The sequence below is a fragment of the Dermacentor andersoni genome, chromosome 1, assembly GCF_023375885.2.
Source record: "Dermacentor andersoni chromosome 1, qqDerAnde1_hic_scaffold, whole genome shotgun sequence".
NCBI classification, from domain to species: Eukaryota; Metazoa; Arthropoda; class Arachnida; order Ixodida; family Ixodidae; genus Dermacentor; species Dermacentor andersoni.
The window spans coordinates 411,925,921-411,943,852 of record NC_092814.1 but is presented as its reverse complement, the minus strand read 5'-3'; the positions used below and the strand labels follow the sequence as shown (position 1 = coordinate 411,943,852).

General features: G+C 46.3%; 1 protein-coding gene across 1 annotated transcript in view; it reads right to left on the bottom strand.

Annotated features, from left to right (window-relative positions):
* LOC126518710 (nose resistant to fluoxetine protein 6-like) overlaps positions 1–17,932 on the bottom strand; it is a 188,052-nt gene that overhangs the window by 106,808 nt on the left and 63,312 nt on the right. The window contains exons 2-3 of the mRNA XM_050168475.3: positions 4,846–5,078; positions 2,729–2,843 (exon numbers count right to left, since the gene is read on the bottom strand). Coding sequence (XP_050024432.1) covers positions 2,729–2,843; positions 4,846–5,078 — 348 coding nt within the window. The remainder of the gene's footprint in view (positions 1–2,728; positions 2,844–4,845; positions 5,079–17,932) is intronic.

The following is a 17,932-nucleotide window of genomic DNA, read 5'->3' as shown; positions in this document are numbered from 1 at the left end:
AGATACGATCTCTCCAATGCTATTCACAGCCTGTTTACAGGAGGTATTCAGAAACCTGGTTTGGCAAGAATTGGGGATAAGAGTTAACGGAGAATATCTTAGTAACTTGAGATTCGCTGATGATATTGCCTTTCTTAGTAACTCAGGGGACAAATTGCAATGCATGCTCACCTACCTGGACAGGCAAAGCTACAGGACAGGTATTCGGCTTATACTCAGGAAGAGGACCTTGGTGTTGAAGCAATGAAGGGAAATCTTATGGGCATCAATAAGGAGTGTGCAATAGAAGTCGGTGGTAACTTCGTGAGACAAGATACCGGTAAGCTATCGCAGGAGATGAAAGATCTCATTAAGAAACGCCAATGTATGAAAGCCTCTAATCCTACAGCTAGAATAGAACTGGCAAAACTTTCGAAGTTAATCAATAAGCGTAATATAGCTGACCTAAGGAAGTATAATATGGATAGAATTGAGCATACTCTCAGGAACGGAGGAAGCCTAAAAGCAGTGAAGAAGAAACTAGTAATAGGCAAGAATCAGGTGTATGCGTTAAGAGTCAAAGCCAGCAATATCATTACTAATATGGATAAGATAGTTCAAGTGGCTGAGGAGTTCTATAGAGATTTATACAGTACCAGTGGCACGCACGACGATAATGTAAGAGGGGATGATCTAGAGGAATTTGACATCCCACAAGTAACGCCGGAAGAAGTAAAGAAAGCCTTGGGAGATATGCAAAGGGGGAATGGAGCAGGGGAGGATCAGGTAAAAGCAGATTTGTTGAAGGATGATGAGCAGATTGCTCTAGAAACACTGTCCACCCTGTATACACAATGCCTCATGACCTCGAGCGTACCGGAATCTTGGAAGACCCCCACATAATCCATAAGAAAGGGGATGCTAAAGACGTGAAAAAATATAGACCGATTAGCTTACTCTCCGTTGCCTAAAAAGTATCAACTAATGTAATCGCAAATAGAATCACGAACACCTTAGACTTCTGTCCACCAAAGGACCAGGCAGAATTTCGTCAAGGCTTCTCAACAACAGACCATATTCACACTATCAATCAGGTAATAGAGAAGTGTGCGAAATATAACCAACCCTTATATATAGCTTTCATTGATTACGAGAAAGCGTCTGATTCAGTCGAAACCTCAGCAGTCATGGATGCATTACGAAATCAGGGTGTAGACAAGCCGTATGCAAAAATAGTGAAAGATATCTATAGCGGCTCCTTAGCCACCGTAGTCCACCATAAAGAAAGAAACAAAACCCCAATAAAGAAGGGCGTCAGGCAGGGAGATACGATCTCTCCAATGCTATTCACAGCTTGTTTACAGGAGGTATTCAGAAACCTGGTTTGGCAAGAATTGGGGATAAGAGTTAACGGAGAATATCTTAGTAACTTGAGATTCGCTGATGATATTGCCTTTCTTAGTAACTCAGGGGACCAATTGCAATGCATGCTCACCTACCTGGACAGGCAAAGCAGAAGGGTGGGTCTAAACATCAATGTGCATAAAATTAAGTAATGTTTAAGTCTCGGAAGAGAACAGCAGTTTACGATAGGTAGCGAGGCACTGGAAGTGGTATGCAAATACATCTACTTTGGGCAAGTAGTGACCGCGGATGCGGATCATGGGACTGAAATAATCAGAACAATAAGAATGGGCTGGAGTGCGTGTGGCAGGCATTCTCAGATCATGAACAGCAAGTTGCCATTACCCGCCAAGAGAAAAGTGTATAACAGCTGTATCGTACCAGTACTCACGTACGGGGCAGAAACTTGGAGTCTTACGAAAAGGGTTCTATTTAAATCGAGGACGGCGCAACGAGCTATGGAAACAAGAATGATGGGTGTAACGCTAAGGAGAAAAGAAGAGAGCAGATTGGGTGAAGGTACAAACGCGAGTCAATGACACCTTAGTTGAAATCAAGAAAAAGAAATGGGCATGGGCAGGACATGTAGTGAGGAGGGAAGATAACCGATGGTCATTAAGGGTTACGGACTGGATTCCAAGAGAAGGGAAGCGTAGCAGGGGGCGGCAGAAAGTTAGGTGGACGGATGAGATTAAGAAGTTTGCAGGGACAACATAGCCACAATTAGCACGTGACCGGTGTAGTTGGAGAAGTATGGGAGAGGCCTTTGCCCTGCAGTGGGCGTGGCCAGGCTGCTGCTGATGATGATGATGACACTGAACTGGGACGTCCGCTACCGAAAATGTGCAGTTTTGTGGAAAAAAGCAGGCCACGCCGATCATGTATTACCAAGGCTGCGTTTTCGCCGCGTGCCTCTGAAACATCACGTGTATGGAGGGTGAATTTCTCCCTGTGCTTCCTGCACTCCATTTCGTTGGAGCGTTGCCAACAAGGAGCCTGGCTTCGTCACCCCAAAGGCAGCCTTGGTCATGCGGACACTAACCTAGGAAATATACATTTTTTTTTCGCTTTAAATACGGCAGATGAGCGTACGTTGGCGGTGACATCGAAGCACTAGATCTGAAGCATGCTACATAGCGTGTAGCACTTGCACTGCAATGAAGTCACAATTTCTTTAAATGACGGATGACGTTACACCGTTAGTCAGCCGCTACCTTGATGGCGCAGGAGGCTGTCTATACGCCAGAGCAGAATTTTTGCATATGAGGACACAAATACAAACAACGTGTGCACGCATTAACGGTATAGCTTGCAAAGGGAGGCAATTCTGTACTGGAATGCTTACTTGGACTGATGAGTTTTTGTACATCCTCTTCTGTGCAATGACTAGGAAGGCAGAGGCCTAAGCGGATGAAAGTGTGATACAGGGTGTAGGACTTGCGGGCCAGGTACTTGATAACCTGATTTGAGAGGAAATCACGAAAAGTCACGTGAACTAGTAAGGCAACACAGCCATGCTCAAGTTAAATAGGAGCAAATTAAAGACGATAACAGCACTTGACAAGCCCTACACGCCTTTGTTGTTGAACACCGTTATAGTGGGTCTCGCAGTCATTTTCTCTCTCAGAACTTTAATCACAGAAAACAAAAAAAAAAGAAAAGACGCGGTGTCGCACGTCAAGTTTACGCAGAACTGGGCTTATTGAAGAATACTATACAGAGTCTTCGCAGTGAAACTAATTTTAATAAAAACACTATGCTAGCTACGGAAAATCTGTTTGCATGGCGGTTTACTCGCGTTGGAGGACACAACTTTCGCGAAAAATTTGTGAGCGAACAGAAACTTAGCGAAGACTTCGTCATTATTTTCTCTTTGCTCTCACGATTATAATATATACTTATAATTGAAATGCTAACAAAATCGTATTTGAACACAACTTCACTTTGATTACCCTTGAGTGCTTCTGTTCCGAAACATTCATCATCAAATTTGACAGTGAGTCAGCTAATTTAGTCATTCACGTGCGTGGATTTCGGCGCAGCACCAAGCCCCCATTGTGACGTAACTTACAGCGTGGGGCATATTGTTCGCAAGCTAGGAGAAGCAGCTAACAGATGCACTCTTAACACGCCACGACTGAAACAAACAACGACTGACTCTACCTCTCGCGTCGTCGTTCGCTCACAGCTTTACGTTTTGTCCAGATCCACGCCCCTAATGTGAAGTTAGCTGACTGAGTGTTAAATTAGATGACGAAAACCTCGGAACACAAACATTCCAGGAGAATCAAATAAAGTTGTCATGCTCAAATACCATTGTCTTAAAGTTTTAAATATAAACACGTACAACCATCGTGATAGTAAAAACGTTTAATCAATAAGCTTTGCTTAATTACGCGTTCGATGATTCTAAACGTGTGCGAACCATGTATCCCTCAAAACCCGCAAACCGCCAGTACAAGCGCAGTTTGTGTAGCTAGCTTCGCGTTTTTATTAAAATTAGCGTTAGTCGAACATTCAAGACCCCTCATACTTGTTGACGCGCAGTTTTTCTAGTCTGTGAGAGGCAAATATACTATGAATTTCTCGTGGTCATCTTGATTTATAAAATCATTCTCACTGGTGCTGCGTAGGCTGAACAGTTCATCCGTGTCGAGAACTTTTGCTCTTCGTGTGGAAGACTCCCCACGAAGGTCAGTGTAAGCAGTTGATACGCACAGATGTAATGGTACAACCTAAAACTTTTTTGTGCGCAAACAAACAGGGACGAAGAATAGAAGAAACACAAGGACGAGCGCTTTTCCTTGCGTTTCTTCTATTCTTCATGCCTGTTTGTTTGCGCACAAAAAGTTTTAAGATGAATCTGTTCCAACTTGGCCGACTCGCAGTTATGCTTTGGTACAACCTAAATATAACCTTACCTCATCCATGAACTGTTGTTCTTAATTTTTCCACGTTAACCAGAATTTTTCAAGTAATTTTCATCCCTCTTATTGCCTTAGCCGATATACCAATGAAATGGAGTAGCCAGAAGCAGGTGCTTTCAACTACTCCACGTGATCTCCCAGCTAAATTAGTCCACATAAAACCATTCTCGGTCCTCATCATTCTTCGCGCACCGCATTCTTGCCTTCAATGAAAGTTGAGTTATCGGCGCTCTTAAGATAAAGGTTGATCTGCCAGAGTTTTGTCGACATTTGCATGGTAGAAATAACTGTGGCATACTTTACTGAATCACAATGAATGGAAATGTGTGCTCAGCTACATATGATGAAACGTTACCACATCGTTACAATGGGAAGCATAGGGCGCTGGTTCAAGTAATGGTAGCGATTTTGATAATAAAATTGTATATGTAAACTTAAATAAACATGCTTTCTTTTAGTTGAAACTCGCATATCAATGTTTTTCCTCATCTTCTAGCCAATGCTAAGCTCGAAGGCGAAGGTGACGGGCACTCACGCTGGTGTCGGGAAAGCCAGCGGGATTCACAATGACGGCGCCGTGTCGAATGACCTCGGGCTTCTCGGGCAGCGGGAATCGAACAGCTACCCCGCAGTACTGTCCTCGGAAGTCTTCCAACTGGTTCTCGAAGCGGTTGGGGAAGCTCAGGTCCAAACAGGTGTCGTAATCGCCTAGGTCCGTTACCGTGCCCTCCAGAATGCCAGCGGGAAGCTTGCTGGACGAATCTAGCACTGTAAACGGGAAGAGACCACACGCGGAGAGGCAACACGTTTTTAATAAACATCAGAACAAGGGGCGAGTCAGCTCAGTATCAGCACATCACTGGTGTATCGTCATCGGAGTGGTGCTACAAAGCAGCACTGCATTAATATATGGCGATAAATGACACAATAGAGAAGGCATGCAGGAATGGGCTTCATTTATTTCATTCCATTTTCGGAATGGTCAAAGAACAAAAAACAGCGGAATGAAGTGAGCATGGATGTTATGCCTTAAAGTGACAAGCGTTGAAATCGGTTTTCAAATCTGCCATGTAAAATCTCACATACAGTATGAGATGTAGTGTACGAGCAAGTCCTAAAATTTACCATAATGATCCGAGAAGAGCGGTGTGCTACAGCACCAGAGTGGAATAATTCAGCTTTTCGTGCGTAGCCATGAATTCTTATTTCCTGTTGCAAATTTCCTGGTTACGCCCCGTCAGGTGTTGAAAATCCGACTGATGACGTAACGAGGCGCCGTGTACCTACTCTCCCTGTCTTTACTGTACATTGTCGCGCTGTAGTGACGGTGCCAAACCTAGTAGCAGAATTGTGGATCACGAAAATAACTTTTATTAGGCTGACCTGTGTCCAGAAAAAGGACACTCGAAGCGCAACGATAGCGGCGAGCACAGTCCGCGATCGTCGAAATCCGATTCTGCAGGTCAAGCGCGTCGGCTTTTATACAGGAATCGTCCAAGGTTCCAGAGTAATTGCTGGTACCGGCGTGCGTTATAGAAAGTACTACACAATTCGCCTCGCTCATACAAGCAGATTACACGAGGTCAGGTGACAGCACACAACGGGTAGAACCAGCGATAGCATTCCAGAAACTTTGGATACAGAAAGGCGCGCCTCTGTGGTGGGATTGAACATTTCTTGATTTGAAAGTTTGTTGGCCGGTTAAAGACGGTCACCCAGAGACGGTAATAAGTACACGCGCTAGTATAAATAATACTACCTGAGCCTAACCCGCCTGAATGAGCTATAGGAAGCGCCATCATTTTATCTGGCCACATGGGCCTTTAAGAAAGAGCTGGAAGGGAGGTCTGCGCCTCTCTATTGGTCGAATAAAGTCAAGTAAAAAAAAAAAAAAAAAAAAAAAAGAGACCATGCGGGCATGTGCGCGGCTTTCCTTTTTTTTTGAATTCTTAGTTTGATTGTCTCGGCGCCATGACTTTCTCGGATGGATGGACGGATGGATGGATGGATGGATGTTATGAGCGTCCCCTTTGGCGGTGGGTTGCGCCACCAAGCTCTTGCTACTATACTGCCTAATATCCTACCTAGGTTAAACAATGAAAAAAAAACACTGTGAACTACCACGCCCAAATTTTCTGATCCCCTATTGCGAACTGTGCGTTTGTACGTCTCCATCTTTTGTCGTTTCCCTACTTTTCTTCCCCCAAACCTCCAATCGCCTCTGACTAATGTCTCTTGCGGACATGTTTGCTTTACCACTGCTCCCGCTGAGCCCAACGGCTTCAAGGAGGCCAGTGGTGCCTAAATCGACCACTGGGTAGACGTCTTCACATGCTAATAAAACATGCTCCGTGGTTTCCCTAGCTTTACCGCAGCAAGCACATGCTTCTTCTTCCTTCTTATATCTCGCTTTATAGGTGCGTGTTCTAAGGCATCCCGATCTCGCTTCGAAAAGTAATGAGCTTCCCTTTGAGTTATCATAAATGGTTTCTTTCCTGATTTCGTTTTTTCCTCTTAAGTAGTTACTCATGACAGGTTTCTTTTCCATTGCCGCCACCCATGAGGTTAATTCAGCCTCTCTGACTTTCCGCTTGACCTTCTTTGTTGCTGTGTTGCCCACCCTACAGGCCGCATACTTGCTGGTAAGCTTCCTAGTTCTTTTCCTCCACTGTGAATGAATGCTTTTCCTGTACAGATACCTGAACACTCTCCCAGCCCATTTAGTTTCTTCCATATTCCTCAGCCGTCCTTCATACTCAATTTTACTGCGATCTTCCCTCCCTTTAAAACTAGTCCAGCCCATATCACCCTGCACCGCTTCATTTGTAGTCTTCCCGTGAGCGCCCAACGCGAGGCGACCCGTCGATTCCTGATTATACCCCTGATTTAAAGCAAACAACCACATTTCCAAAAGTAAGTCCTGGAACCATTACACCTTTCCACATACCTCGGACGACCTCGTACCTATTGCATCCCCATAGCGCTCTGTGCTTCATTATGGCTGCATTTATCTTCCCCCTTATTGTTATGATTTTTTCCTGTGTTTCCATATATCCATTGCCTTCGTTTATCCGTATACCAAGGCATTTATATTCTCTTACCCGAGGTATTTCTTGGCCCTGTACCTCCACTGTGTGTTCAATGTTTTCATTGAATACCATAACACCTGATTTTCCAACACTAAATTTAAAACCTAAATTGTTGCCTTCCTGTCCACAGATATTAGCCAGACGTTGCAAATCACTTTGCTTGTTGGCTAGCAACACAATGTCGTAAGCATAAAATAAACCTCGGAGTTGCTGCTCCATTACTGTACCCGCCTGTTTGTATGAGAGATTAAACCCGATATTACTTCCTTCTAGCGCCCTCTCCATCCTCACCATGTACATCATAAACAGCAGCGGGGATGAAGGGCACCCCTGCCTCAGTCCCTTGTTGATATGAACTTTCTCCTCGCTCCTCATCTCTTCCTATTCAACGCAAACGGTATTTTCTAGGTAAATCTCTCTCAAAAGCTGTAGACAATCGTTACCTAAGCCTTCCCCTTCCAGAATATTACACAAAATGTTGCGCTCTACGTTGTCGTAGGCTCCTGTAATGTCTAAAAAGGCCACATACAACGGTCTGCTTTCTGCTTTTGATATTTCAATACACTGAATAAGAACAAACAAGTTATCATCCAAACGCCTACCTATTCTGAAGCCATTCTGAAGCTCTCCCAAAATGCCATTATTCTCTGCCCATGCTTGAAGATTTAATTTGATTGCCTGCATTGCTAGCCTGTATATTACCGATGTAATGGTCAACGGTCTATACGAGTGAATTCTATCTTTCTCCCCCTGACATTCATAAAATAAATTAATTCTATTTTGTTCCCAACTGTCTGGTATTCGTCAATCTTTCGAAGTTTTTTCCACAGCTTTCACCAGAGCTTCCTTACTTTTTGGTCCTGGTTCATTTATCAGCCTAACGGGAATCTCGTCTAGTCCTGTGGCTGTGTGCTTGGGAATTTTCACTTCCGCTTTTATCCAGTTTAAATTTGTCAGAACCAGCTCCTTTTCCTGGGTCTCTTTCATGCTCTTTTTTTTATTCAAATACAACCTCGTCATTGCGTTGGAAATATTCGGCTGTTACTTTTGGATGTAATTTATTGCCGCTTCTCCTTCCGGTCTCTTTTCATCTTCGTCTAGGATATGTTGTTGTATTTTTGGTGACTTCCTGCCTAATAATTTTATGTGATTCCAAAATATTCTAGGTGCGGCCTTCTTTTTCTCACGTATTTCCTACAACCAACGTTCACTTTCACCTTTTAATTTTGCTTGCACCAGTATTCGAACCATAGACTTTTTCTGCCGGTATATTTTCCATTTACTAGTTACTTCATTCTGTGACAACTGCGCCTTCTTTGCCTGCCTGTGCTCTCGAGATGCTTTCTGTCGTTCGGCGATCGCTTCTCGTATCTCCTTGTTCCACCGGCTTTTAGGTTTCTTTTTTCCTTTCCAACGAACATGTTGTTTCTCTTTCCGTATTTCTTTCGTTATTACACTTAGAACCTCAACACATTTCCACTCTTTACTTGGCCATTTGCCAAGTTCTTCCTCCACACTAGTGACAATATTTGCTATTTGTTCAGCGTTCAAATTTGGACTGGCCATTTTGTTCTCCTTGCTCTCTTTCCCAACTACATATCCCATTTTGAAAATGATGCGTTTATGGTCACTCCCTATGCTGCTAAACCCTTCCTCATCGATGACCATTTCTCTCAACTTATCATGAATTCCTTCTGTCATCAAACAGTAATCAATGATCGATTGGCGGTTTCCCACTTCCTACGAGATCTGTCCTTCACACTTAGGCCCTGAATTCACGATCACGAGGTTATGCTGCTCACAAAGGTCTAGCATTGACTTCCCGTTATTGTCGGTATAGCCATCTAAATCCTGTATGTGGGCATTCATGTCACCTAATAGGACAATTTCAGCACCATTCCCGAAACCCTTAATATCAGCGCTTATGCATTCCACTAACTCTTTATTCTTCTCTGTGCAGTTTTTTCCGGTCCACAAATACGTAACGCCCAGCCAAGTTTCTTTCCCATTCATTGTACCTGATAACCAATGATGCTCTTGACATTGTGAACTTACTCTTTTCCATTTGGCTCCCTGATGGATGAGCGTTCCGACTCCCCCTCCCTTTCTTTCCGACTTAGTTCTGTTGCACCCTTCCCAAACATAATTCTCAATAACTGGCGGCTCTTCTGAGTCTCTCAGGTGCGTTTCTGTAACCGCATACACCCCTATTTGTTCTCTATGTAACTGCTCCTCAATCTCTGCCCACTTTTCCTTTCTTCTGCCGCCCTGCATGTTTATGTAGCCTATTGCATGGTGAGCTCTTTTTCTCGCTTTCCTCCTTTTTCTGTTATCGACGGCGATGCTCTTCTGATGTTCCGCTAGGGGACCTTCTTCATTACTATCTACTCTGACCTCCTGAGCGCCCGCGGGCCCCTTAAAAAAGCAACAGCGCGACCCCCAAGTCGCCAGGCGACTTCTCGTGCTAGCCTGTAATTGAAGTGGATCCCGTCTCGTTTAAAACCACCACAACTTCTCACTTCCCTGTTTACTTCTACAATCTCGAAGCCTTTCTCTCGGCTCATTTTCCATATTGTCTCATTAGCAGCCACTACGGCTCTTTGTACGTGACTGTCACGCACAGGCACCTCCGGCACCATGCACACCACGATCTGCACCTAAGGGGATAGCTCACGCAAGTCGTCCACCCCCTTCGCCAAGCGCTGGGCTAGTCCTGGCCCTTTCCTGCTTAGGACGTCATTTAGCCGTCCTGCTACTATGACAAGTTTGCGCATGTGGGCATTTTCCGCGAGCTTTTCTTTTGCTCGCTCCAAGACAAAACCCAGTGTCCGCCCCGGAAATGTCCCTCCCGCCACTCTTTTGTCGCCTTGCACCCTCTCCACAATTGCTTTTGAGCACCCAGCCAGGTTTGAGTCGCCAGCAATAATCACCCTTTCACTCTCTTCTACCTCTCCCTGCTTCCCTTTGTCCTTTTCCGCGTGATTCGGACTCGACAAGGGACATTGTCCCCTGGGCTCCTGCTTTTTCCGCGTGGCGGCCTCAAGGTAGGTGCCCCTCTTTCCAGCTAACCCTTCATCACCCTGCAGGCCTTCTAAGTATTTCGCTGACCCTCCCTCGCCTGTCGCGTAGGGGGTCTGCGTTCCATTGTCACGCACATTTTCGGTCACAATGGCGGCCCTGTTCAGCTTTTCCTCGGCTGCTTCAAGTCTCTTTTCAACTACCTTCCGTGCATCACGCTCCCTGTTTAGCTCATTTTTCAGGTCTTGCACCTGTTTGAGAAGCTTTTCCTGGGAAGCCTCCATTTTCTGCAGCCTAGTATCGACATCACATTGTGTGCCGGTTGATTCGACGCCCTCTCCATTCTCATCCGCCTCCTCATGTGCCTTGAGGGACTCCCCGCGTACTGCCTGCTTTACCGGCTTTCTCGCCATGTATAGCACGGCTTTTTGCTAATACTATAATACTGTAATAATGCTACTACTGATGCAAATACTATAACACTATTTCAATGCAGAGCACGTGCCTTTTAGCAAAAGCCGATACGCACAGGATCCAAATCCTCAAAATGTCGCAAAGCAACTCTCACCACTGTTTCAAAAACAATCAATGCCGCGGAGACCGAAGATATGACACGCTCTCGCACGCGCTCAACCACGCGGCCACGCTCTCACTTTTCTACCAAAACACGCACAGTAAAACAACTAATAGCTATTCGTCTTGCCGCTTCCAAGCTACCATTTAAAGACTACAAACACTCAACGTCCCACCCGGCTGCACGTGTTGGAGCACGTGGCACGAAAGTACGCTCTAACCATCCTGCAAAACAAATGTACACGAACTACACCCCCGCACCCGAAATACGAGAGACAAAAAAAAATGAAAAAGAAAACCACCCAATTACTATTTAAAGGCAAAAAACCAGCAAATTAAAAACAGAAGCAAGCTCAAAGCATCCACAAAAAGTTATGATTTCGTCGCCGCCACGGAGCCCCGAAAAGCACGTCTATTCGCCACAAGATCCAAACCAATCTCGTAGCCTCCGTACAGCGCCATACGAGGTAACTTATATACCCTTCTCATGGCGATTTCGTGGGTGTAGCCATGTTTGATCACGTGCACGGTGAGGCGCCCACTACTTGCCTCGGTGACTGGGTGGCAGACCCGAAGCTTTGGCCCCAGCTTGATGACGATTATTGTTGTGTGGCAGAAGGGGCACTACAAAGGGTGCAACTTTGCCTAAGAATGTAGCAACTGATTTAATTTGTGCTAAGATAGCGCTATGGAAAGGCCACGCATAGTTAGGACTGCCCAAAAGCAGCGTGAACACGATGAGGGGCGACGGCAACAGCAGCGTCAATATACACAACGCCGCCGCACTCAGGCTCGGCAGGACCCAGTTCAAGGCTACGTCACGTTGGTCTACCGGATCAGGTGTGAGCACAGCTTCGCAGGCAAAATACCTACCCAGCCTACTACCTGGATTGCAAACTTCTTAATCTCATCCGCCCACCTAACCTTCTGCCGTCCCCTGCTACGCTTCTCGTCCCTTGGAATCCAGTCCGCAGCCCTTAATGACCATCGGTTATCTTCCCTCCTCATCACATGTCCTGCCTGTGCCCATTTCTTTTTCTTGATTTCAACTAAGATGCTATTAACTCGCGTTTGTTCCCTCACCCAATCGGCTCTTTTCTTATCCCTTAACGTTACACATGTCATTCTTCTTTCCATAGCTCGTTGCGTCGTCCTCAACTTAAGTAGAACCCTTTTCGTAAGCCTCCAGGTTTCTGCCCCGTACGTGAGTACTGGTAAGACGCAGCTGTTATACACTTTTCTCTTGAGGCATAATGGCAACCTGCTGTTCATGATCTGAGAATGCCTGCCACCGCAGCCCATTCTTATTCTTCTGATTTGCAACTGCAGCATCATATTATGCTAATTTCTGTAACTTTCGATCTCTTTGTAAACTTTAGCGCGAACGAGACGCTGACAGAAAATAATATATGAACGTTTTTTTTTTATTCTTGTGACAGAGGTCCATTTCTGGAAGGGACAGAAACTGCCTGCATTATAAAAATTGCGTTAAGGTAGTAATTAAAGATATTCCCTAATTAGCTGTGTAATGACCCACTTTAAGGTAAATGTTGGTACTTCAGACTTTAAGCTAATAAGGTTATACCCACTGGACAGAAATTCCGGAGACTAGCACCCGTTAGCGCAACAAGATGTTAAATAGATGCGTTGGTATTGCCGCTAATGTTGCGAATCGCATGAAGAATTATTTGGGGAAGATTAATAGCAGGATCTTCAATGTATTTTGGCACCAATTTTGTAAAAAAAATCATGGGGTTTTACGGGCCAAAACCACAATCTGATTATGAGGCACGCCGTAGTGGGCCACTCTGAACCACCTGGGGTTATTTAAAATGCATCTAAATCTAAGTACGCGGGTGTTTTCGCATTTGGGCCCCATCGAAACGCGGACGCCGGAGCCGGCACTTGACCCGTGACCTCGTGCTTAGCAGCTCGACCTCATAGTCACTAAGCAGGCACGGCAGGTGATTTGGCACCAATATTAAAGGCGTATTTTTTTTTAAACTGATGCTCACCACGAGATTTAATTTCTGCTATATGAATGATACTTCGCTACTGCTCGCCTTCAATGCCGAAATTGACGCACCGGCCCTAAGCGAAAAAGTGAGAAAATTAATTATTGAAATGTTGCCATTTAGCTGACGTCACCAATTGCTGAGCACTTAATGGCCGCCATTTTCGGTAATCTACTTAATCATATATATTGCACAGTATATTGCCGGTGAACTTTTAAAAATTCATTTCGAATATAGAAAAACATGTATAATATAGACGGAGGAAGCTACTTCCAACTCTTGAGTTGAAGGTAGTGCCATGGGTACGGGTTTTATTCTCAATACTTGGTTCAAGCTAGCGTTCACAACTGCATAAATCACCAACTCGCCAAAACCGTGACTCTCGTTTCCATCTTTTTCTTCCTCCTGGCACCCTCTTTCTTTTTTTTATTCTGTGAAATTGCAGATATGTCGTTTAACCGTAAAGAAATTTACGAAAATTATTTCGCGAGCTCCGTCTGGAGCATCGTTTTCCTAAATATCAGTATCGTTTGGCTTGTTCACAACTGCACCGTGCGCCACATCGGTCAGCAAGGTATTTTATGCGGGTAGAGCTTTGTCATTGGCAGAAACCAAACGCAGATGGGCGACGACTGTGTCCAACGCGAAGATGGACACAAAACGTCAGAGTGAGCACATGTGTGCACAACGGGTCACCGAAAACTTCGCGTCCCTAATCTAAGCTATCACGAGTTGTTAAAGAACGGTGTCCCGAAAAAAAGAGGGAAAAAAAAAACTCGCGGTGGCGCAGTCACGGAAAAGAACCAGTTGACTACGGCTGAGGAGGCCAGACGTGTGTAGCATTCCTGGAAACAAGCACCGCGTCCAGCCTAGGAAACTCGGCCGCTCCAGTGGATGGATGTTATGAGCGTCCCCTTTGAACGGGGCGGTGGGTTGCGCCACCAAGCTCTTGCTATTATAGTGTCTAATGTCCTACCTCGGTTAAACAATAAAAAAAAACACTATGAACTACCACACCCAAATTTTCTGATCCCCTATTGCGAACTGTGCTTTTGCACGTCTCTATCTTTTGTCGTTTCCCTACTTTTCTTCCACCAGTCCTCCAATCGCCTCTTACTAATTCCTATTGGGGACATCTTCACTTTACCACGGCTCCCGCTGAACCCAAGGCCTTCAAGGACGTCTTCACATTCTAATAAAACATGCTCCATAGTTTCCCTAGCTTTACCGCAGCAAGCACATGCTTAGTCTTCCTTCTTATGTCTCACTTTATAGGTCTGTTTTTTTTTAAGGCAGAGGCGGTGACAGAGGTCATTGGTGGCGGTAATTCTAAGGCGGAGGCAGTGCTAATTGGCGCCATCCATCGGGAGCGCGTGAAAGCAAATCCGCTTCCCTTTTACGACCTGCTATAGATCGGCGAGAGAGAGAGAGAGAGTAAAACATCTTTATTAATAATATTTGAATGGCGAGAGAAGTGTGGGAGGAACCCTTAGTCCAGGTTCCCTAAGATGATTCCGGCGATGCTTCGGGCCCGTTGTATCACAGCTCGGAGGACCTCGGGAGGTCCGTCGCGGAGGGCATCTTCCCACAGCTCTTTGTTGCGTAGGGGGTAAAGGAGAGTTGGCAAGGAAGGAAAGAGGTTTGCAGTGCACTCAATCGTGACGTGGAAGATTGTGGGTGAGCTGCCACAGCCAGGGCAACGATCTGCATAACAGTGTGGGTAGAATTTATTGAGAGAGACAAGATTCAGAAAAGTTGCGGTCTGTAACTGGCGTAATGCCACTGCTTCCTCCCGCGAGAAGGACGGCGGTGGTGCGGCGTGGGTGCGACGAATGCGTGTATAATGACGGAGTATGTCTTTGTAACGGAGCAAAAGATCCTCCCACTCTGAACTAGTCGCCTCACCACGCCGAGTCGCCCGAAGGGAAATTTCTCGGGCAACCGCATGTGCGCGTTCGTTACCCGGCAGCGAGGTATGACCTGGGGTCCAGTGTAAGTGGATGCGGTGAGGTGTGGTTGGTGTATTTTGCGGGATTTGTTTGAGAATTTGGTGCGCCGCTCTCGGGATGCCGTGTCCTGATAGGAACGCCCGGCATGCCTGTTGCGAGTCCATCAATATATAGACTTCCTCAGGAACACGGATGGCGTATCAAACTGCAAGAGCAACACCGAGAATTTCTCCGTAAGCGGTATTTCTTACGCGCATTGCAGCAGAGTCTCTCAGGGATTCGGTGCCATCAAAAACTACCGAGGTATAGCCCTCTTGAGTGCGTGATGTGTCCGTGTATAAAGTATGTGTTTCCGGGATGTTTGCAAGCATGCGGCCAATGTATCGTACACGGGCTTTGCGCCGCCCTTTGTCATGCTCGGGGTGCATATTACGTGGCGATGGATGAATACTTAGTGCTTGGCGTATCGCTGACGACAAGATCGTTGGACGGGTTTCAGACTCAAGGGGTGGGACAGAGTATCCTAGCTGTGTGAGAAGATGGCGGCCAGTAGGAGTGAGTAGGAGGCGCTTGCGATGGCTGACCCAATGTGCCTCTAGCAGCACGCCTAGTGTGTTATGTGTCCCTAGGTTAAGGAGAGGGCGTTTCGAAGTATAATTGGAGAGGCCATGGGCCAGCTTCGTCGCTTTGCGAATCATTGCGTCTATGCGAAGTTGTTGCGCTTGGGTCAACCGCTGAAATGGGAGATGGAATGTAAGGCGGCTGATCACGTATGCCTCCACCAAGCGCAGCAAGTCCTCTTCTCGAAGGCCCGAGCGCCTGTTGGAGACCCTCCGGATCATGGCCAGAATTTGCTCAATCTGTCTGGATAGAAGGGAAACAGTGTAGTTTGACCTGCCATCCGCTTGGACGTGTAGGCCGAGGATACGAGCACGATTAACCTGTGGTATCGGTGTGCCATCCACGTGCACAGTGATAGGGGGAGTAGAGGAACGGCTCCGGGGGCGAATGATTATGAGCTCCGACTTTTCCGGAGCACATCTTAAGCTGCATTTCTCGCGTACTCGGAAACTGTATCGACTGCTTGCTGCAGTCGGTCCTGGATGGCATACTCCTGAGATTCGCGTGTAATTTGATCTATACGTTTCCTAAGTTTTCGGTTGAGGCGTTGTCGTTTCCATCGTCGTGTCAACCCTCTGCGGGCGTTCCAAAGATGAAGTAAATGCGGGTCTATGTCTGGTGTCTCGGTTGTGGTGCGCAGTGTGCTCGTGGTGGCCTCTAGATCTTGTGCGAGAGAGTCAAGCCAGCATTCGTACCCTTGGCGCTCAGGTGGGTCCTGGCGACGTTCCCTGAATTTCGCCCAATCCGTTATACGCACATTTCGCTCGGGCCAGCGCGCACCCTGTAATGACAAGGTGGTCGCCACAATGTAGTGGTCACTACCAAGGCGCTCCTCTAAAGGCCCGTGCGCAACGACTGGGCCAGTATTGCGCACGAAGGTAAGGTCAGGACAGGTGTCACGAGATACGCTGTTGCATATCCGAGTGGGCTGCTCTGGGTCGGTAAGCAGTGTGTATATCATGTTACAGATGGCATTCCATAAGCGGGTCCCTTTAGCCTGCGATTTAACGTAACCCCATGCAGTATGCGGAGCGTTTGAGTCGCCGGCCACCACACAAACCCGTCCAAACCTATCAAATTCTGTTAGTAGGTGCTGAAAACTGCGTTCGCGAACGGGTGGAGCTGTATGCATTGAGTATAAACAAACTCTCGCTGCGTTTACCTTGCGTAATTATTTCCAATATTTGGTGAGGAATGTCAATGTTAGTGGTATGCATGCGACATTTAACATGTTTCGGAAACTAAGGTTCCCACAAGAGGAGAGACACCCGAGAGCGTGCTGTAGCCGGATAAAGAAGGGGTGCAATTGACTTCCTGTAAGAGGATGACATCGGGAGGGTTCGTGGATGTGGCGATACACTGCTGTAGGGAACCTCGTTTTCGGCGGATTCCCCTACAATTCCACTGCCACACCACTAGTTGCTCCGCGTTACGCGGCGCCGTCATCATCGCGAGAGGACCGAATTTGACCGAACAAAGCAAAATGAGTTATTTCTCATTCGACGCCTTTTGCCCTCGGTTATTGGTCAAAAGTTTTCGGGCTACACCCACTTCACCTGCCTGTCACACGACGTCACAAAACTACAAAAACTTATCGCGTCAAAGTGACGCGTACGCATTAAAGATGCATTAATATACCGAACTAAACTGAATTTTCTTCTGAATAGCCGCAGGCTACCCCGAAAAAAAATGGAATAAAAGATAGAATAAAAGGAATTAAAGATGGCTGCCGCCGATCGCTCAAGCACTGGCTACTGGCACCTGCCGGAGAGCATGGCTTTATTTTCGTATAATAAAGCTTTCTGCGTGGCCGTGTAACGTTTTCGACAACGTTCGGCACGTTTACCACCTCGTTCCGCCAACTCTTCTTTACTGAGGATCCGTTTTAGCGTCATTCTTGCTTCCGTTGCATGCCGCCGCGATTGTCGGGGAGCCACCGCAAGCTAAGTAAAACAAAGCAGACCAATCGCAGACGCCGGCACCACCCTTTTCATCCGGTCATCGATATTCAGTGCAGTGGCTCGGCCCCATCGAATCCCTCTCCACTTGAGCATGCTCCTTGCCTCTTATGAGCCAATTAGATAAGACAAGCCGCTTAGTGCAAAAAAATGTTATTTGTTTTTCAAGCAAACAAAAGTGACCTTCTATGAACAAAGGGGGCATTTGATTGGTTTGTTCGGACAACCCTGCGGGTGACCGCCCGATGCTTGCGTCGGCGGTTATGCAAATTTGACGCCAGGAGATTGGAATAAAAACATATTGGAATAGTTTTACGTTATACGACCCCAAGCGTCCTAAATTCATATTTTTGCCGTTCGTATTTATTACACAAGGAGTGCCCAGTAGGTACGACTTAG